The 26,833-nt window shown below is 45.5% G+C and overlaps 1 protein-coding gene across 4 annotated transcripts in view; it reads left to right on the top strand.

Annotated features, from left to right (window-relative positions):
• The window catches only part of S100PBP (S100P binding protein), a 412,424-nt gene that overhangs the window by 236,638 nt on the left and 148,953 nt on the right, over positions 1-26,833 (top strand). For all 4 annotated transcript variants that reach the window (XM_069625244.1, XM_069625243.1, XM_069625242.1 and 1 more), the window contains 2 exons: positions 10,275-11,870; positions 12,395-12,486. In XM_069625244.1, coding sequence (XP_069481345.1) covers positions 10,326-11,870; positions 12,395-12,486 — 1,637 coding nt within the window. In that variant the 5' untranslated portion in view covers positions 10,275-10,325. The remainder of the gene's footprint in view (positions 1-10,274; positions 11,871-12,394; positions 12,487-26,833) is intronic.

Below are 26,833 nucleotides of genomic sequence, written 5' to 3'. Positions count from 1 at the left end.
ATCAGCAACCCAGACCTCATCAGTGGGGCCGGCTTTTGCCTGCTGGCTCTTGGGCTATGTGAAAATTACATCAGAAGTTGGCCAATAGGATCGGGCTGTGGGTGGGGTGGAGGCACAGGAGGCTGTGCGGCCTCTCTAAAATGGCAGCCGTCATTTCCGAGCTGCAGGCACCCAAGCAGAGCTGCTTCAATAATCTTTAGGTAGACCATCCTTTTTGGGCATAATTATTTTTCGAATTTGAGCCTGGTTGCAACTAGCCTTTATGGCTTACATGTCTGGGTGAAGAAAGCGTTTATCTTGCATATTAAAAGCATTCGTGCAGGTCACCTGTGCCTCAATGATATTGTAATGGGGGGGGCACAGGGAGCCCAGGGCCGTTCAATGTTGTAGCGCAACAAAGGCAGTGATAGTAAGAGTAAGGTTAAATGCAGTAAGCGGCCTACCTTGATAAGGTCAGTTGTGGTTAGTGTGATGAACACCTGCCTTAATCCCTCCCCCTCCCTGAGGCATTGACTTTCTTGCATTGCAGGCCGGCAGACTGCCGAGACTGAGCACTGCCTCGCACTTGTCCATACACCCTCAGAAATCACCAGGCGTGGACTGTTGGAGGGTCCACAGTGCATTTTATTAAAATCTGTTGTAGATTAGGGGAAAGCTGGTGGATTTATAGATGGATCAATACAAAAGGCAAATATATAGGCCTAAAGTGCCACAATTATTTTGAAAGTATCGAATATATATGAGAACTAGGATAGAAGAATTGATATATTTAAAGGGATGTAATTAGGATTCTTTGTGTGATGTGTATCTTTTTATACAGTGGATATTCTGGAATACCAGGGGTATTCGTTCCTTTTTGGTGCACAGTGTGGTGATGGGAGTCTTGCAACCCTCCTCTCATCCGAGGGACCGTTAATTAACATACGATCCCCCGGGTGGCTGAGACGAGATCTATTCAGGGTATCTTGATTCATTCTATTTCTTACTGGTTCGAAATTTCACCTGCAGGCCATGTCTTGATAGTGGGAGATTTCAATAAAAGGTATTTGCTTTTGGCAACCATGTCTGGACCCTGGCGAGCCAACTCTTAGCTTAAATGTACTTTTTAAAATTCCATAATTTTCTTCGCATCAATGCTCATATGCCTATTTCACTTGGTCGAATGGCATTGTTAAATCCCATTACTACTATGTGATTAGTTCTACTTTGAGCACTCGTGTAGCCATATTACAATAACTCATAACAGGCTGAGTGACCATAGGGTCCTTGGCTGGCCTATGGCAATGAAAAGTGCCTTTGCGCCTTTATTTAGAACTTATGCTGAACTCCAACTATTTGAGCAGCCGCCGCCACTGGTCTTTTGATATTAAATATACACATGGGATTTTGCACCAAGATTTACGTAGCTTGACCGATGCTTTAGCTGCTGTTGATAGGGCACTGGGAAAAGACATCTGCCAGTGCACTGCCAAAAAAGAATCTGGAATCTTAGAAACAAGAATCTTGCCAAAAATTCGGTTTCTTTCGATTATCATTGATGAAAACAAGTTGCATCGTAGGGAACGTGCTGCTGTTGGAACCAACTTTAATTTACATTTTCAGGAAAGGCAAAAAGTTCTTATAAATTTGTCAACCAAATCTAAAAACTGGCTAAAACGGCATTCAAATTCCAACAGAAGTGCAAACTGGTAGAGGCTTTATTATTGGTTAACACAATGTAAGTAAATTTTGGCAGTACTATGACTTTCGTAAGTCTTTTTCCAAGCATGAATAAACTGTATATCTCGGGAGGTATGGCTTGAGCATATTCGGGATTTATATTACATCTCGCCTCTATTGGCCCCCAATTCTATGCTAGACTTGTACAGAGCTTTATTGGCTACCACAACTACGTTGCTGTACCTTTCTAACCTAGATATTGAAGAGGGAAACTTGGTGAGATTAATTGGTACGTACAAAGCATCACAGGCTTTGTGGGCAAAAATACTGTAAGCCTTTTTATGCCACATTGTTCAGACCGGAATCATCCCAAAAAGTTGGCAGAGATTTATATTGGTCCCTATTTTTTTTTTTAAAAGGAACTGGATTAGAGCCGTCAAATTATCCCCTTTTGGAAATGATGGACTCTAGCCAAAAGCTCTTTGCCAACATATTGCTTGAAAAATTTACCATTTGGCAAGAATTTGCCATCTTCCAAACAGGCTTTAACCCCATTACTAATATTGCCACACTTCAATTTCTCGTTTCAACATTTGCCAATAGGAAGGATCGTGGCTTGTTCTGCTGTTATGTGGATTTCGACATGGTTTCTATTCCCAAGCTTTGGGGAAAAATAGAATAGATCGGCAATCGACCCACTATGACAGTATTTTATACAGGTTTTATATTCACACACCTCAGTTTCCATATGGCTCAGCTTCGAAAGATATTACTCCAAATGTTTTCAAACAAATCGGGGTCTGAAGCAGGGGTGTGTATTGGGCCCCATTCTTTACAACGCTTACAGCAGATTTGGAACCTTTCTTGCATCTTGTACGAAACTTTCCGCCAATGATAAACTGTACTTATGCTGACAATATTCTTTTTTCTTCAGACTTGCATCCGTCTACAGGGATCAATCACTGCGCTTGCTGTTTATGCAAGGGGAGAAAGACATAATTATTAATAAATCAAAGATTAGAGCGCCTTGGTGGTAATCACAGCTACAGAAAAAATTAAATGGCACTAGAAAATGTTTTGGAACATACACTGGAATTCATATACTTGGGCTACTCAGTTAAAATTCGATCACCCCTGCTTATTACAAGGCATTCGTCTGAGAAACTGGAAAAGATGGCTGGTAATTAAGAATTGTATTGAACATCGGGGTTGGGGGGCTACAATATTGGGGGTTTCAGTGAGGTTTCCAAAGTAAGCATTATTCCCTCAATATTATATGCATTAGAAGTTTTGTCACCAGTGCACGTTAACTGAAATTTGAGGCAAAATGATTGCACTCTGTCATCAATCTCCCAAGGGCTGTACCTGTTGAAGCATTGAGGCTCGAATATGGTTTACCATCTTTACACTCATTGTGGTGCAGCAGAAGAGTTGTGCTATACGCCAGGCTGTGTAAATTAGATTGCAGCGCTAATCTTTTTCAACTTCTAGACAAAGGGATGTATCTTAATTGCCATCATTCATTTATAGTAGAACTACAAATGTTAACTAAAAATAATCTGTTAAACTTGGCCATGGAATTAGAAATATTTGACATTAGTCCCGACTATGAAATAATAATCAAACTTAAAACCCAGCAATGGGACCTGGCATCTAATATTGAAAAACTGCAGAAGTATAAAAGGTACAAATGTGTATCCCAGCTTTAAGGGAGGCAGGCCAGTTTAATAAAATGTTGCAGCACAGAGCTAAAGCATTTAATATGTCTCCGCTTTAATATTCTGCCAGCTAAAGAATATACTAGTTCATGGAAATGTTCTGGATTGCAAGACTTTGTACACACTGCAGAGTAGAGGTTGAGACTTGGAACGTGCTAACCTCTTGCACTGCTTTGAAGGTCTATTACATGAGGGGTTACTGGGGTTTTGTAAACTGCATAGATAATGTATACGGGACCAATTTTGGTCCACATAGTTAGGGGTTCAATATGTTGTGATCAGTGCAGCTGCCTTTGCAATTTGGAAACTTGTGTTAAAGGAAGCAGCGCTTCGATAACTTACATATGGTGTGATCTTCTTGATGACATTTTTATATTTGCATAATTTGTTATTGATTCCTTTCTAATTTTCTGAATGTCAAGGAGCGTTAGAATTGAGCTCCCATTTAATTCTAGGGTTATACTCGGTTACTGAGATTCAAAAACTTGAAATTAGCTGCTGGACAGTGGTTCCTTAGTATCCAATGAGTATCAATTTCCACACATGTTAGGTGGATGCAACATTTGTTTTATTTTTCCTTCAGTAATTCACACATTGGGTGTCACTCTTGTGACAAACATTCTTTGCTAAAACTTCATATGTGGTACAGAGTATGATACTTTTATTCCATTAGTGCCAACATGTGTTTCAACCTTTGAGGTCTTTCTCAAGGCTGCATATTAGTGACATGGTACTAGAGAAACATTCAAAATTATTAAATTAAAGCCCACAATTGGTTGTCACTATTTGACGGCGAGACCATAGTTAACAAGTTCATAAACAATGTTCATAGTCCCGTGACTTTTGTCCGGTGTGACATATTCACATATTAGCAATGCATTTTTGTGTATGTTAATTGGTCACATGGGTTAAATTTACCCTTGTATTTTTCCATTGTTAGTCATATTATGCAATTGTTGTTTCATGGCATTAGCAAAATACAAAGGGGAAGGACATTTTTTGATTAGTTTGAAGAGGTTAAAAGGCAAGAAAGAGAAATTGCTCTTTAGTTGCCTTGTTAGTTGGTCTAATTTGCGTAGGCTTACGAGGTTGGTTGAGTAAAGCTTACCAAATGTAGGGTTAGTGTGTTCCCGGATGGTTGGAATTGAAATTCTTATGCTCGTCAATGGTAGAGGGTGAGACCTATGTTGAAAGAGTTTGAGGTAGTAATGAATTCTCCTATGTTGGTCCTAATGCTAATGGTTCCATGGTTGGTTTGGGTTTCTCAGTGCCTCCATTAGGTGCCATTCACCAGCTTTAAGAGAAAGGGGGGGGGGGCGGCACAAGGCCACAAATCAGTGTTGGCTGTGCACATGGGTTAGTAGGCTAGAGAAGTAGCGTGCAAAAATAATGCAGTGAAAACTACATATCCAGTGCTCAGTACATACAGAATGAGGAGAGTCCTCATGGCGTTAATGGGTTCCATGGTGCGTTAAACTATTGCTCCTGTGCAGGAGGATCTTGCGTGCCCGACTGATGCAGTGAATATTATGTAACCAGTAATCAATATTTACAATGCGTGGAAGTTCCTTCATGGCGTTTGGTGATGGGGGGGGGGGGGGTCCCAAGCGCGTTAAATTAAATGGTCCTGTGCTGAGGCAAGTGTGTTGTCCACTCCCTTTTGTACGTGTCAGTTTCAGTAAATAGTTAAATTGTTGTGGGCGCCTCTATACTGTAGAAGTAGGCCCATTATTATGCCCAAATAGTTGAATGTAGCCCTAGTGATTAGGGCAGAAGTGCCGTGTTGGTTCAGCTTCACGGAGGTTGCAAAAAACGCACATGGTTTTAAGGAGTGTGGTTTTCAAATTTTTGCTTGGCTGTGGGTAGGGGTGTCACGGTATTAGTTATGACGGTACAATAACCTTCTTGCCAAACGACGGTATATCATGGTTATCGCGGTATAGCAGGTGGAGTAAATTAATCTTAACAAATATTTTCTAAAAGGTCATAAATTGTCAGATTTATCATCACAAACAAAACCAGGCACCCAGGGCCAGAATTGGGCTTTTCAACATACTTTCCACTGAAATGCCACCCCTTGCTTCCACCAAACACAGGTGTGGAGAGGAGGAGGAGGGGGTGGGGGGGAGCCCTGCTGCGACTGGCAAAGCAAACTGAATAGCTTTTTTAAGTGGTCATTTAGGCTTTTAGCTCCCCCACTGGCTACTGGTGAAGATGAACATGTTGCCATCTTGATAACCTGCATGCCACAGATCAATGGAGTCTGATGGTAGTATACGCTTGTGCGCATACACACGCACTCTCTCTTTACGTTACAGCCTTTAATTTACTTCCGGGCCAAAAGGTGTTCAGTAATCACGGACACGTTACCCTTTGGTATGGCAGCAGGGAATACCCACGGAGATGGGTACATTTCGCAGTGTGACTTATTACATGTAAATTCAATGATAGAACCAGGGAAATCCCCTATTGTCATATGTTTAGAAAACATTATCCATTATAAATATATAAACCCCAAAGCCGCCAACCCAAAGTCCCGGGAGGATAGCTCGGCGGCAACGTGCGTGCCTTGGAAGCAAGACGACGCTAAGCAACACAGGTTCGATCCCCGGGTCGGCGCTTAGAAACCTCTGGGTGTTTAAGCGTGTTATAAATACGCAACTAAGACAAAAACAATTACGCAACTAAATAAACAAAAACAATTTCTTTAACAGCGCCTCGATGCCCGCGGGCTGTGTGAGCGCTTTAAAAAAAAAGTAAACCCTTTTTCTTCTTGCCACTGTATTTATTCTTCCTATTGCTATCATATTGATTTTGTGTCAGGCACGTGTGGTTTATGGAATGGCATTAAAAACTGCTCAAACTGAAACAACTTGGCAGACGGCACATCCAACAGTGCAAGACCAAGACTGCGCAGCACTTGCTTACTGCAGCCTTTCCAAATCAGATTGAAAAGCACACTTAACGGTTTGAACGGTATACCGGTATAAACAATGTGACGGTTATCATTGTTCAATTAAGTGGTTCACGGTATCTTTAACGGTATACCGTAATACCGTTACATCCCTAGCTGTGGGTGCTGTATTACTTAGCATTGCATAAATGATGAGGTGCCTATATTAGTGCCCATTTCCTAGTGCATGTTGCTGTGAGTGCTTTCTCACCATGGGTTTCTGACTATTTCTACTCTGCCTGGTTCTGATGTCAACGTTACAAAGTAGAGGAAAGTGTGTGAAATTTGTTGCTTAATTGGAGATCACTCTACAGTGTTTAATACCGTTTTTTAAAATATTTTCTTTACTTGCCTGCATTGTAGATATCTATTTTCGTGCCCAACCTTATATGAATATTTTTTAGACACATACTAAATCTTCGTGTTAGCAAAGAGTACTACCCTTCTCGCCTCCGAGTAAATGGGTGCTTTACCACAGGTTGTTTTTAAAACTGTACATTATAAACTATTTTTCGAGGGGATTGGGTCCTCCGACGTATTCCATATCTGACAGGTAATCACTACAGCTGTGCTGCTTACCTGTCATAGATATGGAATACGTCGTCGGACCATCCCATCGAAAGAACGTTACCAGGTAAGAGTAACTCGTTCTTTGTGGCTACATTATGTACTGGAAAAATATGCAAGGGTAATTAAAATGCATCTGATCGCTGCAGTGGTGCTTCTGGTACAAGGATTACAACTTCAGAATCTCCTGCAATTTAGGAACCACATGACCTAAAGCCAATAGTACTGTACAGTGATTTGTACTTTATCAACTTTACAACTATTGGTATATGTAAAGCAAGTATTCATGAATCCAACCTCTAACCCTCTATGCTAGCCCCCTATGGACAAGACGGTTTTTCTACCCAGCTAGGTTTGGGCTTTATAAATACCATGTGGTGGCTTGGTTATCTACAATTAAACGGTTCTGTAATTTATTTTTTGTTGGTCTCCTAACAGATTTTTTTTTTGGCCGAGGCTGCCTACAAAAATCGAGAATGACTTGCCTTTGCAGACCTCCCATTCCCTCTTGCGGGATCTCTCCCAAACCTCAGCCCCAGCTGCCCCCTCCCCCGCACCATAAAACATACACTCAAACACCCGTTCTCCCCATCAGCGCTTTCAGGTCCTGGTGTGCCGGTCACCCGAGACGCACACGTGTGTGTCACAGGGGCTGATAATTCGATTTAGAAAGACCGCTATAAATTGTGATTTTTTTAAAAAAAAAAAAAATTTTAAATTTCATTTTAAAGTCTTTTGACCGAATACCAATGCAACGGGCAAATCAATACAATCTAGAAATTCTTGTTATAAATTCGCAAGGATCTTCTACTTTTTAGCTTGGCATTGATTTTGGATTTCTCTTCAACAGCAATTGCTACTGCAAACCTAATTTATCAAAACCAGCTGATTTTATTCATTCATAGTAGCTTTATTCTGATATATTTCAAAAAAGCATCACTTTTAAAAGGGTCCATAAAAGGGAACAAGTCACTTTTCATACAAGATATTCACACGCCATAAAAATGCACTAGAATACGAAATCTTACACCTGAAGTCCTAAGACTGCTGTAGGAATATTAAGAATACTCTCATTCTAAAACGTATAAAGAAACCTGTTCAAACTTCATACAAATTAAACTTAATATAATACTCAAAATATGGCTATGTAATTAAGTAAATTAAGTGCTCGACGTTGGATAAACTACAGGCAGCCACCACTAATCTGGATTAATAAACCTGCATAAACCTGATTTTTCCATGATAGAGGCAACCGCTAAAGCAGCATCTGTTTTTGTAGCAGCTCTACAAAACGTCTGCGCCTTGTTCTGTAGTTATGTGGTGTTCCTAAATGGTGGAATTAACCACTTCTTAGGTGACTTGATGCTGGGACACCCAAGCAGAAAGCGCCTGAAATCTTCCGTAGGGTGAGGACGCAGTAAGCATGTAGCCGTCGCATAGGGCTTCCAATTCTTGCGACCAGTAGGATTCCCAAGTAAAGCTTCTTATATAGTTGTCCGTGAAAAGAATTTATATCAATGTTCTAGGGAAAATTCATATTTCCTTATAGAATCGTCAAACAGTGGCTAGTTGCACCCTTCAGAGAGCACATCCTTGATGGCCCATTCATGGGGAGAATCCTTTGCCTTCTGAACGTGTTCGTACTTCATTCCCTATGGGGTATCCCTCGGGCACTGCCAACCTATTGTATACAGTGTGAAGTGGACCTGCCTAGCCCAAAGCCATGGTAACGCCCACAATATAGCTTTTATATGCAACTAATTCGTGTGAAGTCCAGATATTTAGTCCTAACAGCACTGGTTTTAATTTGGCCATGTACTTGTATGCCTGATATAAGTTCTCCAAATCTGTGCCACACAGCACATCTGTGGTTGCCTGGGCCCTGTAAGCCTCCAAACTTGACTATGTTTAAATGAAAACATACAATTTCTGTGCCTTTTTATCTGACCTGTTTAATGAAATGCTTTAAAAGATAACTGTCAGGGCAACATTAGAAATGTTAAAATGGCTTCTGCTGCTAAGGCTGTAGTCTTCACCTTTCCGTTGCTTTGCAAAATGGTCAAGAAGAACGAGCCACATTGCTTTTGAAATCCCAAAACGTCCATTTGAAATTAATTAGTGGAAAGAAAAATATTCTTTGCAGACCGCCAGGAGCCACTGCTCTTTAAAGTGAGATTATTTCCAGTGTCTGCATGCAGTGTTTGAGTGATTCCCTTTAAAGCATCCTCCTCTGCCCTGAAGTTTGATATTTGGCATTATAAAGGGATGTTTGCTGGATGCCCATGTGATAGCAAACTCATTTTCAGCCTATAAGATTGGATCCTCCTGCTGAAGATTAAGACCTGTAAAAATGAGCTGAAGATGGCGAATGTCCCATTCGTTTCATTAAGGTCACTTGTTTTCCATCTCAAACAAGTCGGATTCAATAAACATTCTTGTTGGTATTGCGTTCTTAATCTTTTTTTAAATCGTTTTTAGCCATCCAACAATTCCAGCTACAATTGAGTCTGGTATACTAGGGAGGTGGGTTGAGGGCGGTAGCAGGAACCCCGCGTACACTTCATAAAACCCAATCAGATAACTTGTGGAAAATCTAACAATAGGTCTACCTAATGTGTATCTGTAATGTTTCGACATACTACTAGGACTGTGTGCTTAAACACTTTACACACTGATGTGCTTTCATAGATTACGTATACTGTGGAAGCTGGACCTGATTATGCTTTCTAGTGCACTGCATTTCGTTTTGTAGTCCCTGCAAAGTGCTTCACTGGTAGTTGGAATTTCCAAAGGGTTTTTACCAGTGTTTAGCATTCCTGATTCAAATTCATGGGCGTTTAGAGAATGACGGGCCAAGACACGATCTGTATCCCACTCTCAAGCAGAAGTAAAAGTTGAAGCATCTGGTTCTTAGGCAGGAGCGTCTTGCAAGTTAAATTGAAGCACAAAGCTTGTCTGCAGCCTTAGCACAGCAAAGAATGCCTTGTACAAGGATTTGGTAATTATATGCTTTGATCAGATCTTTACTGTTCAGGTTTTGGTCTCCGGCAACCAGACTTGTACAGGATAGTGTGTGAGCCCAGAAAGTAGGATGCAGAGGTCTTGAAACAAACGTATGCCCTATGGGGATTGATAGTTCTGAGAGGACATTCATGCATTGGTCCTCCTCCACCACAGCAGAGAATCGAAGGTGGGAAACTAAAGCACTCAATCAGTGCTACAAAAGGTAGTTTCTATTATGGAAGGGCTTGAAATCAAATTTCTTTTTACAAATGCTTGGTTACTTTATCTAAAGGTATAGCACCTGTTTTGCATGTGTTGGGTTGCGATTGTGTTAACCACGGGATAGTTATTTTAAACTGTTTCTCTTGCCTTAGCTTTGCCAGAAGTTGAGCCTTTTTGACGGCTGCGTTGGAAGCAGAGGCATCATGAAGGAAGGGAATATGATGATTGGCAGATCTGTGGCACGACAGCTGGCTAATTCATATGCTGCATCCAGCCAGAGCAAGAAGCGGACTGAGAACTTTGGTAGGGAGGTGGTGTGTAAAATCTTGGATGGTGATCCTGCAGGAGCAGCAAAACTAATTAAAGTACGGATCAGTAATGAGAATGTTTGCAAAATGAAGAGGCCTCTGGATGAGTCTCCTTCAGCAGAGCAGTTCTTGTGTGCAGATTCCAAAAAAGCTCGCCTGATGCCTTTCTGTAGCAGCACCCCCTGTCCACCTGAAAAGCATTCCTCTGTGGACTCTGACTGTATAATGGGCTCCTCTGGCAGCTTTGAAGAATCTGATGTGTTTATGGAGCCCCGCCAAGTTTTCTTTAAATCCAAGCAAGAATATCCTATAGTGGACATTGATCTGGACGACTCCTTGCTTGAGCCTTCTGACAATGAGAAAGCAGATTCTCCTTTTCACTTGACCGAGGATGAGATCTCTAGCCTCTTGGAAGATAACTTTGTAGCCACTGACATAGAAAAGCATGCAGTTGAGGTCTCTTCATTAAAGTGCTCTTACTGGCATGATAGGAACCAACTTCCAGATTCGTCTGAATCAAAACTGAGCCTGTCCAAAATAACAGTGTCGGAGTGTGGCTCAGATAGTCCTGGAGAATGGGCTGAGAGTATGATAATACTTTCGGAATGTGGTGCTTCACCATTTCATGGCAGCTCTGACAAAGGAGGGTGTGAACAGGAAAGGGAATTATTTGAGGGGGGCTTCAAATGCAGCAAAGTAGTTAATCTGCCCTTTGATTTTGACATAGATGAACTTCTAGCCCTAAGTCCCATCGATGGATCCTTGGTTGAACGTAGAGACATTCTGTCTTCTGATGAGGGAGAAATAGTCTTGGCTGAGGAAAATGCACCTCTTAAGAGCAAGGATGACTGTGCCATAAGGGACTCCAAGGTCACGGCGAAATTTGAAGAACTGGACACATTCAAAGGCAATAATGATCAAGCTGCTGTCCCCAGTAAACGCATCCTTGTCAAGTCAGAAGCCAAAATGTGTCAAGCAGTTGCCTCCACCAGACCTGACCTCGATCAACCCAAAGAAAAAACGAAATGCTTAACAGCTGTTCCCATCACATCTACATTGGAACAGCCACTGCAGCCCCCTGCCTCAACTGAGCAGCAGTCCTGCTGTGGGCAGGCTATTGTAAACAAAGTCGCACTCCATGTAGAAAATCCAAGTTTGCTCAAGACTTCGGCTGTGTCTGAAAAGAGCCAGTCAAGCTCTTTGATTACCAACTTGGTTGTTGACCCCCAGTCTTCATCTGGAAAGGACACTTCTAGTGCTGAAAAAAGGTCTGCATTCCTGCTTCACTTAAAATCTATGAATGATCCAGTGCAGTTTGCCAGTACCCAAGCGGGTAACACTTCAGGTGACAATGGTGCAGGTTCGAAGACTGTTGTATCCAAAAACACTGGTTTAGCCGTGAAGGTTGTGCCAAGTCCATCCAATACAGCTGATGTAAAGGTAATGCCTAACCTTCATCCTTGTATTTCACCCCACCCACCCCCTTGCTCTTTCAGCCCTGGCCTTCCCTCTTGCGCTGGGATTGGCATCACTCTGGTTTTCTGCACCCACCCCCCTGCATCCTTTTTTGAAGGCTCACCTGCTGGTACTTTTCTGCCTGTTTTTTTTTTTTTGCTGAATACTTTCCTGTCGTTTCCCTCATATGATGTGATGTCTTTCTGCTTTTTCTGTTGCCCTCCCTCTTGGCAGCAAATTTGTTCCAGGATAGTGACCAGTCTACACTTCTATGTCTGCAGCATGTGCTTGCCTCTGCTCTTGGATCTTTCCTTTCTGTGGGGAATGATGGGGATTGCTTGCTAGCCATCCTCTGCAAAACTACCAGGCACTCTACATTACACTGCTCCTATGAATCGTACTGTGTAACACTATCATCACATTGAATACTGACTTTTCTCCTCTGTGTAGAACACTTCTTTATGCCTTTAGTTTGATGTTTAATTTGATTTTCTTTGCACTGACTGCAGAGGAAGCAAGGTCCGTCGAATGATTCAACAGGAGAGTTGCCACCTGTGAAGAAATTGGAGACTGTGCTTACAATCCCAAAAGTAAAACAAAGGTATTGAATGTTGGTGGAGGAAGTGTTGCAGAAGGTATTAGACCAGAGCTTTGGTTTATTGGTTGTGTAGGACTAGTTTGCAGGGTTTTAGACTAAGTTCCAAGCAAAGAAGTTTGTGGGGTATAGTTTGGACATGATTGTGAGGAATGCATGCCTTTTATAAAATTAAATGTTTTCTTAAATTTGTTCTTTACAGTTTAAAGGATAGCACTTTTTGTAATATTGAGCAAAAGAACCAAAATGAAAAATTGGATATACTCTATTGTAGCATTCATATATCCCCCCACCCCCCGTGCCACCTTTCTGTGTTTAACACAGCATATGCCTCTAACAAGGTGATAATCGAATAATTGCATATTCCAACCATGGCGTTGAACACCTATTGAATACAGTGCATCAGCCCCAACCCCTCCAATCTCATTACAAACGAGCCAATTTGTCCTTCCTGTATATTCACTTGTGTGATTTAGGTCTTGTAGTGTTTATTTTTTTCTCCTGTTGTAATTTTTCTCCTCCCTGTTTCTGAACTTGTTTGGATAGGTCTTTCAAGATCATGTGAGGATTTGGTGATTTTCCGATATCTGTCCTGCTTTCCCTCCTTCCCAAGTGGTTGGGATAGCTTGCATCCATTCACAGGCAGGTTGGAAAAAGAATCTGGTTACAAAAGATAGCGGTCACTATAAGAACTTGTGATCTGTAGCCCTTCCTTTTTCTGGGTGTTAAGTTTAGCTGGTCCTTCTGTTTTTTATTTTACAGCATTGTGCCTCCCTCTGACATGTATGCCATATGACGTGATTCAAACAGTGCATCCGCTGAAGGAAGCGGTGCTCAGCGGCCGCTCATCAGTGTCTGTGCCTGGGGATTTATCTTTTACTTATCCTATTTATATAAATCACAGCGGAAAGCAATGCATTTTTTTCACAAACGCTTACAGAATTTATCATTCATAGCAGCAGAGGACATGGGTCCTTTTACAATGCAGTGAGAATGTGAATTGAAGACCAGATGTTGCAGTGGCAGGTGGAAACAAACTAGTCACAGGACAGAATGACATGGGTGCGGGATGGAGAAAGTGCTGAGTTGATGTTGGAGGGGTGGCGGTAAAGTGCAGAAGGGTTGTCCTTGAAGGGTATAAAGATTGTGGAGGGGGTGTGGGCGGGCAGGGTGATGCACTAATTTAGAGGGCTTGGAAACGGTTTCTTCAGAAAGGAGAGATTTGAGGTTGTATTTAGTGTTGTAGTATGGAGAACAGAGCATTCCAGCATAGGGGAGCAAGCAGAACCGAGAGGGCACAGAGGGGGCTCGAGTGGTGGCAAGGAGGTGAGCTGGGGGGGGGATGATAGATGATGTAGGAGAGTAGGGAGTGAGAGGAGTAGACTTGGGCGAGTCCATGGATAGTTTTGAAGATGCACTTTATATTTTGCCCTTCATTTTATAGATCGCCATGTAAAGCGTGAGAGGTTGTAAAGTCTGTGGATGGCCAAGTTCAGGACTGTCCAGAGGTGAAAAAGCATAGTTTGGGAAGGCCATAGAGGAGACAGGCACAGTATTCCGATCTAGGGAGGACTAAGGAGGCGATTAGCCGTTTAGCACTACTGAAAGGAAGACCGGTCTTTCTGATATTGAAGAGGTCCCACATGGACTCCTGGGCAGAAAACCATACAGAACACATGAAAAAGGACTACAAGACGAGGACAGGGAGGCCCTGTCCCTCCAATGCATTTCCAGCACACCATCCGCGGTGAGGGTTCTTGCCGCCATAAAAATGTAGAAACTACTTCGATGACTTGGCCCCACAATGAGCTGTACCAGAACCAGGGATTGCCAAGCTTTGTATGGATATTCACTCCCTTGTGGGGCATTAGTTGGGAAAATATTGAATGTTTGCTCGTTGGAGGTGCAGCTAACCATGCATTGGGATGCTTTGCTCTTCATAATACATACGACGAAAAACAAGTTTTTGTTCGAAGGGAAGTTCATTTGTATCAATGTAGGCCTGCCTCATCTGTTTTGGGCAGGCACCATTCAAGGCTCGACATTTTGTGAACTGCATTTTGCTGGGGAAAATCAGTCCAGGTGCAGTGAGTGTGGTATATACCATCTTTGATTTGAGGACTGCTGTCACTTGGTGAACACCAAAATGATGTCCCTTTGAGTGAGGTTACAAATTCAACCAGATACAAAAACATACAAACTATCATTACTACCCTTAAACTGCTCAGGGTTTTATCCCTCTATCCTTGACATAACATACTGTGGCATATGTGTGGTTTTCTCCATCTTTGTCACCGCTTATTGCACAACCCTGATAAGCGGAGAGATGAAGAGTTGAGCCAATGAGCCTTACAGAATCGCCCCCATGGGCCCCCACTCTTGGGGTGGGGGTTTTGAGGGTCCCAGCATGCTTGGTTGGGTGCATGAAGTCTTGAATAGACTAAGGGCCAGGCTCTTTCAACCAAAGCAAGCTCAATATTTATTTGGCATTTATATAGTGCTCTATACATCATTGATATGACCTCCAAAGCACTGGTAGGTTGAACGCCCTTGGAGACCGTAGTCCAGGTCAGTTGAAGGGCGCTTGGGTGCACCAGTTAAGTGTGCAGCTAATGTACATGCCTGGTAGCTCCATCCTAGCATTAGGTGTGGTGGTATTGAAATTGGTTCAATGTGTGCAGTCAGGCGGGTGGACACCAAGATTGGGTTCCGGCTGAATCGGGCCTTGCAGGACGCTTGTGTGCAGCTAGGCCGGTTTGTCGCGGGGTATAGCTGCATTCTATTAGAATTATGAGGTGTTCATGGGATAGTGTTCGTATGTGAGCAGCTAGGCTGAATTGATCGAGGGGTGTAGCTGAACTCTAATTGTGTGATGGTGTAGAGTGAGCATAGATATGAGTTTTTTCACACAGTGCCCACACTAAATGCGCTTCAAAGCGCCTCACGACAAGGGAGGGAACAGGGAAGGCACAAAACATTCCTACAGGCCATGAATAAGAATGCAAGGATTACCCATCGCACTTGGCCTAGCGATACCCCAGATGGTGTAAGTGCCGAGACAGACTGGAAGGAAACTGGAATAGACAGGTGATTACCGCATTAGATGCAATAACATCTCTGGAGACTCTCTCGAGGTTAGGGAGAGGGGAGGAGAATGGAGGGTGAGGAACAATGGGTCCGACTAGCTCGACACCTCAGGTAGTGCAGGAGAGGGGCAGAGGTGGGAATATCAAATGGCCAGGGGAGGAGACAAACAATTGTAACAATCATACTAGGTGTAGGGACAAGTCCGGTAGAGCCAGTGCAGAGAAAAAGTAAGGGAAGGGGGAGGAATAACAAGTAAAAGGGGAGGAGACAATTTTAACAATCATACTAGGTCTAGGGACAAACACAATAGAGCTAGTGCAAAGAAAGTGAAGGAGGGGGGGGAAGGACAGAAGGGGGAGGGAGAAGGGAGGCAAACAGAATAAAACGGTGAAAAGAGCAGGGAAGCAGAGGAGAGCGAATACAGATGCAGAGGTCAGTAAAACATGAGGATCCAGGGGAGGTCCAGCATGAGAGGGGGGTGAAGCACCACAAGTCAATCTGTCCAAGTCAAATCCAAGTGTTGGCAAAGTCATTGATAGAGTGAATGGGAGGGGGGATGAAAGCGGTCATAAGGGAGGGGGAGGAGGGAGAAATCTGGGACAGCAGGGGGATGAGGACATAAGGGGGGCACACAGCAACATCAGAGGACCAGGGGGGCTGGGTCACAGCCACGTCATGGGACCCGAGGGGGCTGAGGGGCACAGATCAATATCACTTGGGACCAGAGCGTGCACACAGTGACATCACGGGGGACCTGAGGGGGCTGGGGGCACACAGCGACATTACAGGGGACCGGGGCTGGTGGCCACACAGCGACATTACGGGGGCTGGTGGCCACACAGCGACATTACGGGGGCTGGTGGCCACACAGCGACATCACAGGGGTCCAGAGGGGCTGGGGGAACAGTGACAACATGGGGGGGGACCAGAGGAGCTGGGGGCAGTGACATCACAGGGGGATTTTGGGGGGCAGGGCGTGAAGCATACCTAAAGTGGACCAGGAGCAGACAGTGGTCTTCGTTGTGGGCCTTGTTTGGATGGGCCGGCTCTCCCCTCACGGTTGTGGTGATTGGCTTAAGCAAGCCAGGAGCAGCCAATGGGAGGGGGAGCAGGCCAGGCAGGGAGGACCAATGGCGAAACGGAGGCCATGTTGGAAGGCAGGAGCATTTTCAGACAAGACTGGAAATCACAAAGGGAGGCGGGGGGGTTGCATTGATGGCAGAGCAATCCATCACCATCAGAAGAATCCATGGAGACCCTTCGCACAACTGCGACTACATGCTCATCAAAATCAACCCCTCGCCTAGCTGCACCATTACAGTCCACGTTACCTACCGCCCACCAGGACCAGCAGGAGAATTCCAGGAAGCACTCCTATACGCCATCAGCAACAACCTCAAGAAAACCACCATGTCCATCCCCATGGGCGATATGAACTTTAGTCTCAATGACCCCACAGACGGGAATGCTGCCGACCTTAACGCCCTCGCAACACTTGGATTCAAACAAGAAGTGCTAAAACCAACCCACAACAATGGCTGCATCCTGGATTGGATCACCCAACATAACTCAAGTATCGACTCCAGTCATATCTCCCATTCCATGGTCGGACCACTCCATTATCCACTTCAATCTCAACTATACCAGAACTCCTACCACCTCTCAAATTCTGCTGCCCACCCTCACCAGGAGCGCCAAGCGACACCAAGGAAAGACTGCTTCCTCACCTCCAGGTTCCCCAACTCGAATACCCATTTACCAACAATCCGGACACCCTTGCAGCAACCTACAACGCCATTATTTGTATTTTATATAGCGCTTTACACTAAAGGCCATAGACATCATTGCACCTCTTACACATTATCACCAAGGCCATAGACATTGCACCTCTTACACATAGAAAAGCCAAACCCACCAAAAAAACAAACTCATGTTTCACCCAGGATCTCTTGAAACTACGCTCACAAACGATTGGCTCACAGCTTGGCAAACAAACCCGAATGACACCGCCAAACAAGCTTTTAAAAACATCGCCAAACAATACAAATCCGCCATCATCACAGCCAAAGCCAACTCCTTTAATACCAGGATTGCCAACGCTAAATCTGGATCCAGAGAAATCTTCGCAATCTTCAGAGAATTGGAGACTCACACTCCCCCCCCGCCCCCCCCACCCCTTGAATAAAGACAAAGAATGGTGTAACTGCATTCAAGAAGCCATGCTTAAGTTGACTAGTCTACAAGAAAAAAATCATCAGTCACCAAAAAGCCTTATCGCAACAACTCTCTGACCTACACCAAAACACCCCATCTGTAATCCCAGCTTTCTCATTCCAGGAGATGATAGAAGTCCTAACCATACTCAACTCGATCAAACCTTCCAATTGCAAGGGCGATTTGTGTCCGGCCCAGCTCATAAAGGATAGCGCCCCCACACTGGTACCGTTCTTCACAGCCTTCATCAACGCTTCTTTCAAATCCAACCAAGTGCCATCCTGCCTCAAAGAAGCATGGCTGCGCCCACTGTTGAGAAAACCAACACTAGACCCCAAGATACCAGGGAACTACAGGCCCATCACGACAGTTCCCTTCCTTCTTAAGGTTTTGGACAAAGCTGCATACCTCCCAAGTGCAGAAATGACTTGAAGCTCATCACCTGCTTGGTCTCCGGCCCAACCACGGTACAGAAACTATTGGATCTTAAGAACCAAATCAATGACCTCAGACGTAGGCAGACCAGCTCTTCTACTTCTACTTGACCTTTCCGCGGCATTCGACCTGGTTGACCATGACGCCCTCTGCCATCACCTCTCAACAGCGGGAAACATTTCAGCAGATGCCACCTCCTGGATCGCATCCTTCCTTGGGGGCAGAGAAATTAAAGTCTTCTCAGACCTAGCCTGCGCCCAACCACATTTAAGTGCAGTGTTCCGCAAGGGTCTTGCATATCCCCTACACTGTACAACCTTTTCACAAAGTCACAATTCAATGGGCATCACATACACCAACTACGCGGACGATACACAAGTCCTCATCCCTCTTACAGGCTACTATGAGGCCGACCAAAAAACCCTTGACTCCATCTACACCACCAAAACCTGAATGGCTGAAAACTGGCTCTGCCTCAACAGCGAAAAGACAGAACTACTTACCGGATCGCCAGTCACAATAAAAAAAAAAATGGGATCCCAATATGACTCCTTCCTCATTGACAACTGCTGTGTCTCGGTCTCCAAAGCAGTCAAAACCCTAGGAGTATACCTGGACTCTAACCTCACCATGGATAGATGGGTGAATGCAATCTCCTCAGCAGCAGCCTACCACTCGATACTTATCACTGCCGCAAGGCCCTTCCTCTCGCAGCAAAATTCCCTCACCAACGCCAGAGCAATCATAGGTTCCCGCCTAGACTACTGCAAAGCACTTCTACTAGGCACTTCAGCTAAAAACATCAAACTTCAAACGGTTCAGAACAATGCCCTCAGAGCAGCCACTGGAGTCTCTAAAAGAGACCACATCTCGGCCACCAGGAAATCCGTCCACTGGCTACCCGTCGAGGAACGGATCTTCAAATCACTGGCAATCGCCCACAAATGTCGCCACGACACAGCACATGGCTACCTTGCGCAAAGATTCTCTGGTCCCCCTTCAAACAGACCGACCAGATCCAGCCACACCAACCATCAATTCCAAAAAGCATTAGGACCAGAACAGGCGGCGCTAGCTTCCCAGTCCTCGCAGCTACTAACTGGAACCTGTTACCTGCCTCTATCAGAGGCATAGAGTCCCACCTGAGCTGCAGAAAAGCAATAAAAACCACTCTGACCTGCTACCGGATATACGCACTTCTCACATGTCGGTGCTCACCTTGCCAACTGTATAATTTATGTAAGGCAACCTTCCATGTCCAGGCTGTTAGTCACGCTTTCTCTAACATTCATTGTCTATTGCATCCTGCACTGTAAGTCATTTTCTTGAAAACAGCGCCCTGATGCCCCCGGGCTGCTGGGCGCTTTACAAATGCATAAATAAATTGAAGGGCAGCAAGGATATGTGATTACCAGTAAGGAGAGTTTGTCTGGGGTTATGATCGAAGGAGATTGATATTCTGCATTTCAACCATACGGTTTCATAATAGCAAATTATTGGCGTATTTAGTGATGACCATGTTGGGGAATCTCATTGAGCATTGGTCATCGGGTTACTATGGTTCAATTGCTTCAGAAGTTTGTGGTTGATATTACGTAGAGACTTTCTTTTTGAGCATTGCAGAACATCGTATAGTCTTGGCTGTGTCAAATATTAGGCGGAAGCAAGTTCCAGAGTTGGGGCCAAGGTTGAGAAGGTGGATCCTCCGATCCTGGCAGATTTAGAGGTTGGAATCACTAGGAGGGCAGTACTTTATCTTAGGGTGTGGGATGGGAGGTATGGTTTATCTTGTATGTATAATGGGCCGGTCTTGTGCACTGCATGGTGTGGTGAGTATGCACAGGGTCTTGAAGGTGGCCCTTTGTCCGACTGGGAGCCAGTGGAGGGTTTGGAGGGTATGGAGAGATGTGGTCTTTGACCCAGGGCAAGGAGCAGTTTTGCAGCAGCGTTTTGGGTTCTTTGGCGTTTGAGTTGGTATGCCGGGGCACCTAGGGATAGGAAGTTTGCATAGTCCAGTCTCACCATCACAATAGACATATCTGCGGCAAGTCTGTTCTGGTAGGAGAGGTAGGGAAAAATGCATCTGAGATGTTTGAGGTGGTAGTGACAGAATTTTGATATGTTGAGCTGACTGGAGAGGGTCAGGCCTGAGTCTATAGTGCAGCCTAGGTGTTTTACTATATCGGAGGTGTGAGGAGGGAGTGCCGAGGGAAGGGGGCCATGGCAGCCGATGTGGTAGCAGGGCAGTATTCCTGCACACCATAATTTGTTTTAGCAGGCTTCAAAAGGAGGTGGTTTGTCATCCATCGGTCAGTATCGCGGAGATGGGCTTCAAGGTCCGGAAAGGTGGTGTTGCCTGACTTGTGAATACTTAAGATAATTTGTGTCAGCATAGTTTTAACAGGAGATGGTGTGCATGCAGGGGATTCCTGGTAGAACGGTCCTATAGAGTTTGAACAGGAGCAAACGGGCATGCGCCTTGGGGTACTCCAGTGTTCATTGTGCGAGCAGTTGAGACATAAGGGGAGAGGAGGGTTATTTGTTTCCTGTTGCTTAGGAAGGATGCCATCCATTTGAGCAGTGCCACGGATTCCTAGGGAGTTAGGTGGTCAAGGAGGATTGAGTTGTTAACTGTGTCAAAGGCTGCAGAGTGATCAGGGAGAATTAATGCTGCGCAGCCTTCAGAGTCTGAAGTGACCTTGATCATTGCAGATAGATATCGGTGGTTTCAGTTCCATGTTGCGGTCTGAAGCCTGATTGTGCAGAGTCGAGGAGGCAGTTAGAGTCTACAAAGGAGTTTAGCTGGGAGTATGCAGTCGTCGATGAGCTTCGCAAGAAATCTGTTTTTTGAGATTGGTCTGTAATTCTTGGGGTCAAGGGATGCCTTTTTATAGAAGAGGCTTAACATGCACTGTTTTGAAGATGCCAGAGGTGAGGGATTCATTTAGAATGGTTCTTGCATGTTCTCCTGCACTGGTAGACGAGAATATTTCTTTCAGGACAGAGGCTGGGCGTGGGTTGAGGGATGACCCGGAGGGTTTGCTGGTTGATAGTAGGTCAAGGAATTTCTCTTGAGATGGCGGGGGATTGAATTGGGCGTCGGAGTAGTGGGATCAAGAGGTTGTTGAGTGGGGGAAGGGGGGGACAGTTTGGTGATAAGGGATGTCATCCTGTCTAGAGCGGTGTTGTAGAATTGTAGGGAGAGGGATGGCAGAGTGATTGTGAGGCAGTGGATTGGGTAGAGGAGCAGGTGGGATTGACTAATTCTGATATGATCATGTGGAGTTCTTTGCTGTGTTTGCCACAGTTGAGAATTTGTTTATTGTAATAGGCTATTTTGGCCTTTCTGATTTCTGCTTTGTAGTTATGGTGGTGCAGGGCAAACGTGGATCTGCTGAGATCGGTTTTTGGTGCTCGCCAGTTGCGTTCAAGAGTTGTTTTTTGGTATTCCTCAGGAGGGCATGAACCATTTGGGCGAAGAACCATTGCGTGAGGAAGCTGGGCACAAAGGGGTGTGAGGTGTTGGTGAGTCATTAAGCCAGGAGTCGAAAGTTAAGGCTCTATCGGGGCGGGGCGGGGGGGGGGGGGAGCGTTGCAGGGGTGCAAAGAAGCAGGGCTTCGGCTAGGTCAGGAAGGATCTTGACTTTGTTCCAGCATTTGAGATCACGGGGAGTGGTGGGACAGGGGAGCTGTAGAGGGAGGTGCAAGGGTGTGGATTGACAAGGGGATGGCAACATGGTCTGGTAGATGAGTGGTTTGGGACGGGATAAGTAAACCAGGCCATTGGTGCTGAAAATTGCATCAATTGTGTGCCCACCTGAGTGGGTTGGACCAGTCGTATGATAGGAGAGGTTGAGCGCTTCAATATCAACCAGCTGAGTCATTGGGTTAGAGGGGATGTCGAACCAGATATTAGTGATTTACTTGAATGGTAGCTATTGAATCAGAGGTTGTTGGCGAAATGTCTGTCGTATACAGGGGGTCTGTAGATGAGATGGAAGCTGTTGGTGGTTGAGAGTTTTACTAGAAGGGATTCACAGGAGGCAATTCAACGAGTGAGGCGCAGAAATGACAGTTGAAGAGGACTCCCTCCTCTGGATGGTCTATTGTGGGTGATGGCTTTGTGTGCTACAGGGGCATAGTCGTCGGAGAACCAGGTTTCTGTGATAAAAATGAGGTCCGGCTTGTCAGAGGTTTAGGTCAAAAATGCTGTCTGTTTCTTGCGATTGAGCAGGACCTTAAAGGGGATGCAAGTGACTTCATGAGGGTGTGGTTTTTTTGGTGTTCATCGGAGTGCGCACTTGAGGGAGAGGGCTGCCAGGTCGGGTGCTGGAAGTGGTAGGAGCATTCATAGGTGTTGAGACAGGAAGCTGGGCAGGGTACGGGAGGGGCTTGATGTCTGTTGTGCCAGTCTGCTGAGGTTACGTTGATGGGTGGCGGGAAGAGTAGGCGGGTGGAGGTAGGTGTGAGTGACAGGGTGGGTCAAGGGGATTGGGAGGGTGGTGGATGGGTCTGAAGTTGAGTGGCTTTTGGTGGGCAGAACTTGGAATGAGTCTTGGGGGTGAGGGAATTGGGTGTACTGGGTGAGAAGTCCATGTTAGGCAGAATCCTGTGCAGTTCCCTGAGCACTACAGAAGGTTAAGACTACAGGTATAAGGAAGAAAATCCCCTTTGGTATCAGTCTGTACCACAAGGACTTAGTTGGTAGCTGTGGCTAAGCAGTCAGACTTATCTCAAGAGGGAGATGAGCAGTATTTAGGGTTTACACATTAGGGCCTCAGTACTATGGAACAATGAAACACTGACCAATGCTTTGTATCAAAAAGAATATATATATCACACTCTGATGTTCACACACATCACTATCATTAAAGCAAGTTAACAGTCAAAAGTATACACAACTCCCTATTTAAATTGTAGACAAGTTTGAGCAAGAGTGAAAACTGAGCAAAACGGCACAGTGAAAACCAAGCAGAAATGGCACTCTATCAATTTCTCAAAAGCGAGGGAAAGGACAAGTTATACAGGTTTAGACTCTAGAACACACCAGCAACACTTCACAAGTAGATTGTGAACAAGTTAGGCAAGGCAGTACTTTAGCATATGCAATACTGAGGTGAAAACTGAGCAAAATGGCACTTCACAAGTTTAAAAAGAGGGATGGAAAAGGTTATAAGAGTTAGGTGCACCAACACATTTCTAGGTGAGAAGCAATCTAGAGAAGGCAGGTGTAACAGATTTAGCCAGAGTCCATAGGCCTGTGCCAGAGTCAGTGGTACAAGGCAATGTGCCCAGGATCAAACTTTTCTAATAGCGGCAGTCCAGTCTTTGTTTAACGCTTTGAAAAGGCGGTTGCAGAAGGTGAAAGATAATGTTAGATGATGGGGGCGGGCAACCCAGTAGGTAAGTAAACGATATAAAACACCTTTAGCGATACCCAATGAAACGGGAGGCCTGGCGGAACAATGTACCTTAAAAGTAGAAGAGGCTCCAGCGGTGGCAGTAGTTCATGGCAGTTCCTGCAGTTTTGGAGATCCAGCAGAGGAAGAGTCTCGTCGTGGAGGAAGGTTCGAGTTACTGCACTCCCCAGGGATGAAACCAGCCGCGGTGCTGCCAAAACGAATAAAGGGTACGCTCCTTTAAATCGCGGTCGTGGTGGACAGGTGCCTGGCTATCTGGTCTCCAAGTGCAGGGCACTGGCGATTCGATCAAGGCATGTCCTGGAAGGCGATTGGCGAACTGGTTGGCCCCACCAGCTCAAGGGAAGAAGACTCTTGCGGAGGAAGATCTTCTCAAGTCGTTGAAAAGTGGTGAGGATCTGCAGCAGGGCTTCACCGGTGGTTCAGTCGATGCAGATGTCTTCAGCTTCTTTCCTCTTCGGTTTCTTAGTTCCAGTGGTGACGTCTTGTCCTCCAGTCCTCAGGACCCTGCTTTTATGCAGCAAGACCCCCCCATTCATTCAGCCTAGCTGTCACACACGCAGTGGGGTGGCACTCCTGGTGGGAGAACCCCCCTCCCCCCCAATCTGGGCAGAGTGCGACTTGGGTTGGGTAGGCAACTCTGTCCAGGGTGCCTATTCTCCCTCCCACACATCCTGTCTACCCTAGACTCAGTGGTGCCGAGAGGAGGACTTCTGTGCAGAAGCCTGCCAAAAGGACGAACAAAGGATCCCCGACCCGGGTTAGGATTTCAGAGAAAGACACAAGAGAAATATTAGTTCTGGCAAAAAAAAACACCGGATTAAAGTTAATATTAAAATAAACCGGCGGTATGTTGGAGGCTGTCGGTAAAAGTGGTAGCCTTGAACAATGGGAAAATCCCATAGGAAAATATTCACGGTCGAATATTTATGGTAGTAACCACTGCCACCAGCCAGAAACCTTTGAGAGGGTATATACGGTACCCTCTCGAAAATGAACACTAGGGAAAAACTATTAACCCTTTCCAGTACTTGCATTTAAAGATGGGTTGTACTGGTTTAGGTCATAATTATTGAGTAGTCGGTCCCAGGGTATGGAGTCTGTCTGGGGGTCGCTACGACACCCCTGTGGTACGGCACGGAGGGTGCTGTGTACCACACATGTTAAAGCGATGATTCCTATGAGGATGAGAGAAACCCCATAGACCATAAGCACACAAGATGGCCTAAAACACACATTAGCAATCATAAGAGTGGGAAAAAAGGTTCTCGTTCTTAGCAGGAGAAAAAAAATAAACCCTTCAAATTCAGCAAAGCTGCTGGGGGACACTCTAGGTACGGGAAATTAGCCTTAGAAGAGAATTCTCCCTAACAGTCAAGAGAAATGGGGTGGAAACTGGGAGAGGGGTGCAGGGGGGGGGTAGGGGATGGGGAGGTTGGGAGAGTGGGCAAGTGCAGAAGTGGTGATTGAGAGGACAAGTTGCGTTGTCTGCATGTCGTGGGCATTGGTGCCATAGGGGTGCGAGGGGGACAGAGGAAGGTATAGTTCTAGCGAGGCGCTACATTCAGAGTGTAAGCAATATAAAGGGCGAGGGTTGTTGGTGTGGGTCGAGTAGGGTTTATGGGGGTTTGGAGGAGGTGGTATGGGCAGTTGGTCAGGGGGTTGTGTTCCTCAGTTGACAAAGGGGAGGTAGAGGGTGGCATTGGTGGTTGGTACAGAGGAAGGTGAGTTCACAGGGCTCATGGATGAAGTGGAGGTGGGATTGTGCTGTTTGGAGTGCCAGAGGGCTCCCCTGGCTTGGGAGTTCGGTAGAGGGCGTGGTGTATATATGGGCGGTGTTTGCAGTTCTCACTAGGTGTCGGGTGGAGAGTGGGAATCTGTTAAGGTGGGATGGGGAGAGGGGGTTAAGCGCTTGAGGGGGAAGTTTGGCGTGCCCGAGGGCTCATCTAATCTTAGAATTGGACATGGGATGATGGAAGGCGGCTGGGCGGGTGGGGTCGATGTGGTTTGCAGTCAGGTGGGGAAAAGAGGGGGGATCTTGAAGTAGGTGCTAGAGTGCGGGCGGGGAGGAAGAGTCATTTGGGGTGGGTATGGTGCAGGGAGGCTAGGGATCGGGGCAGGTTGGAGTTGGTATCTCCATCCTGGGGGTGGAACAGTGCAGTACCTAGAGGTTGCTGAGTTAGTAGCAGTAGATGTATAGGCCCAAGATGTACAATCTGCGACTAGATTCTGGTCACGGGGGAGTGGAAGAGAGCGAAAGAGGGTAGCAGTAGGAGTTCTAACTGGGTGCCAGAGGCAACTAAATCACTTAAATATTAGTGTGCACTTTCTAGAGGTGTAACAATCAGTGGGCACTTTCTAGGTGTGGATCAATCCGACAGGAGTAATTTTAAGAGCTGCGTAGGCAGATAAAAGTATTTAGGGGGCACCCATTGGATGCGAGTCAAGCTACCAGGAACCATTTCTAAGACAGAGGATACTTTGGAATGGATTGTGTCCTCCCACGTATTCCTCATCTTGTGATAATTTGTTATCTCCAGCTTCGCAAAATAAATTCTTGGTAGAGGGCGCTATGCTCGGTCGTGGCGTTGATTGTCCCTCAACGGACTCCGTACTCTGTCGACGTCACCAATGGTATAAATGGCTCGAGCCGCGCCCGTTGCTTCAGTTCTGTTTTTCCGATCGCTTCGCTATCGCAAATGGCGCGCTTCTATTTTCTGTGAAGAAAATCATCTTCAACGCCTTCGACACCCAGGACTGGGTTCAAGAAGTGTGCAGATTGCGGGTCTAAGATGTCGATCACCAATCCCCACCGGATTTGTCTCTGGTGTCTCGGTTCCAGTCACCGAACCGACGACTGCGGGTCCTGCCAATCAATGACCGAGAAAGCTCTTCGTGAGAGGAGAGGTAAACTGTCGGTGCGGAGGGAGGCCTCAAAAAAGGCTACGTCAAAAAAACACAAAGCGACTGATTCTAAGGAATCGGATCGCCATGGGCACTCAATGAGATCTTGATCTAGGAGTAGGTCGAGAAACTCTTCGTCATCAAAAAATGAAGAGACCTAGATCTCCTCTTCTTCAGAGTCGACCCAAGAAATTCGTTGTCCGACTAAATCGGATTCTCCCAGTAAGTGGAAAGAATTCTGCAAAAGATGATGGAGGTTTTTGAGAACGCGGCCCGACCCCCTCGAATAAGCC

Source organism: Ambystoma mexicanum, chromosome 11, assembly GCF_040938575.1.
Source record: "Ambystoma mexicanum isolate Mex_15411 chromosome 11, UKY_AmexF1_1, whole genome shotgun sequence".
NCBI classification, from domain to species: Eukaryota; Metazoa; Chordata; class Amphibia; order Caudata; family Ambystomatidae; genus Ambystoma; species Ambystoma mexicanum.
Note: the sequence above shows the minus strand (reverse complement) of the source record. Positions and strands in the feature narration are given on the sequence as shown.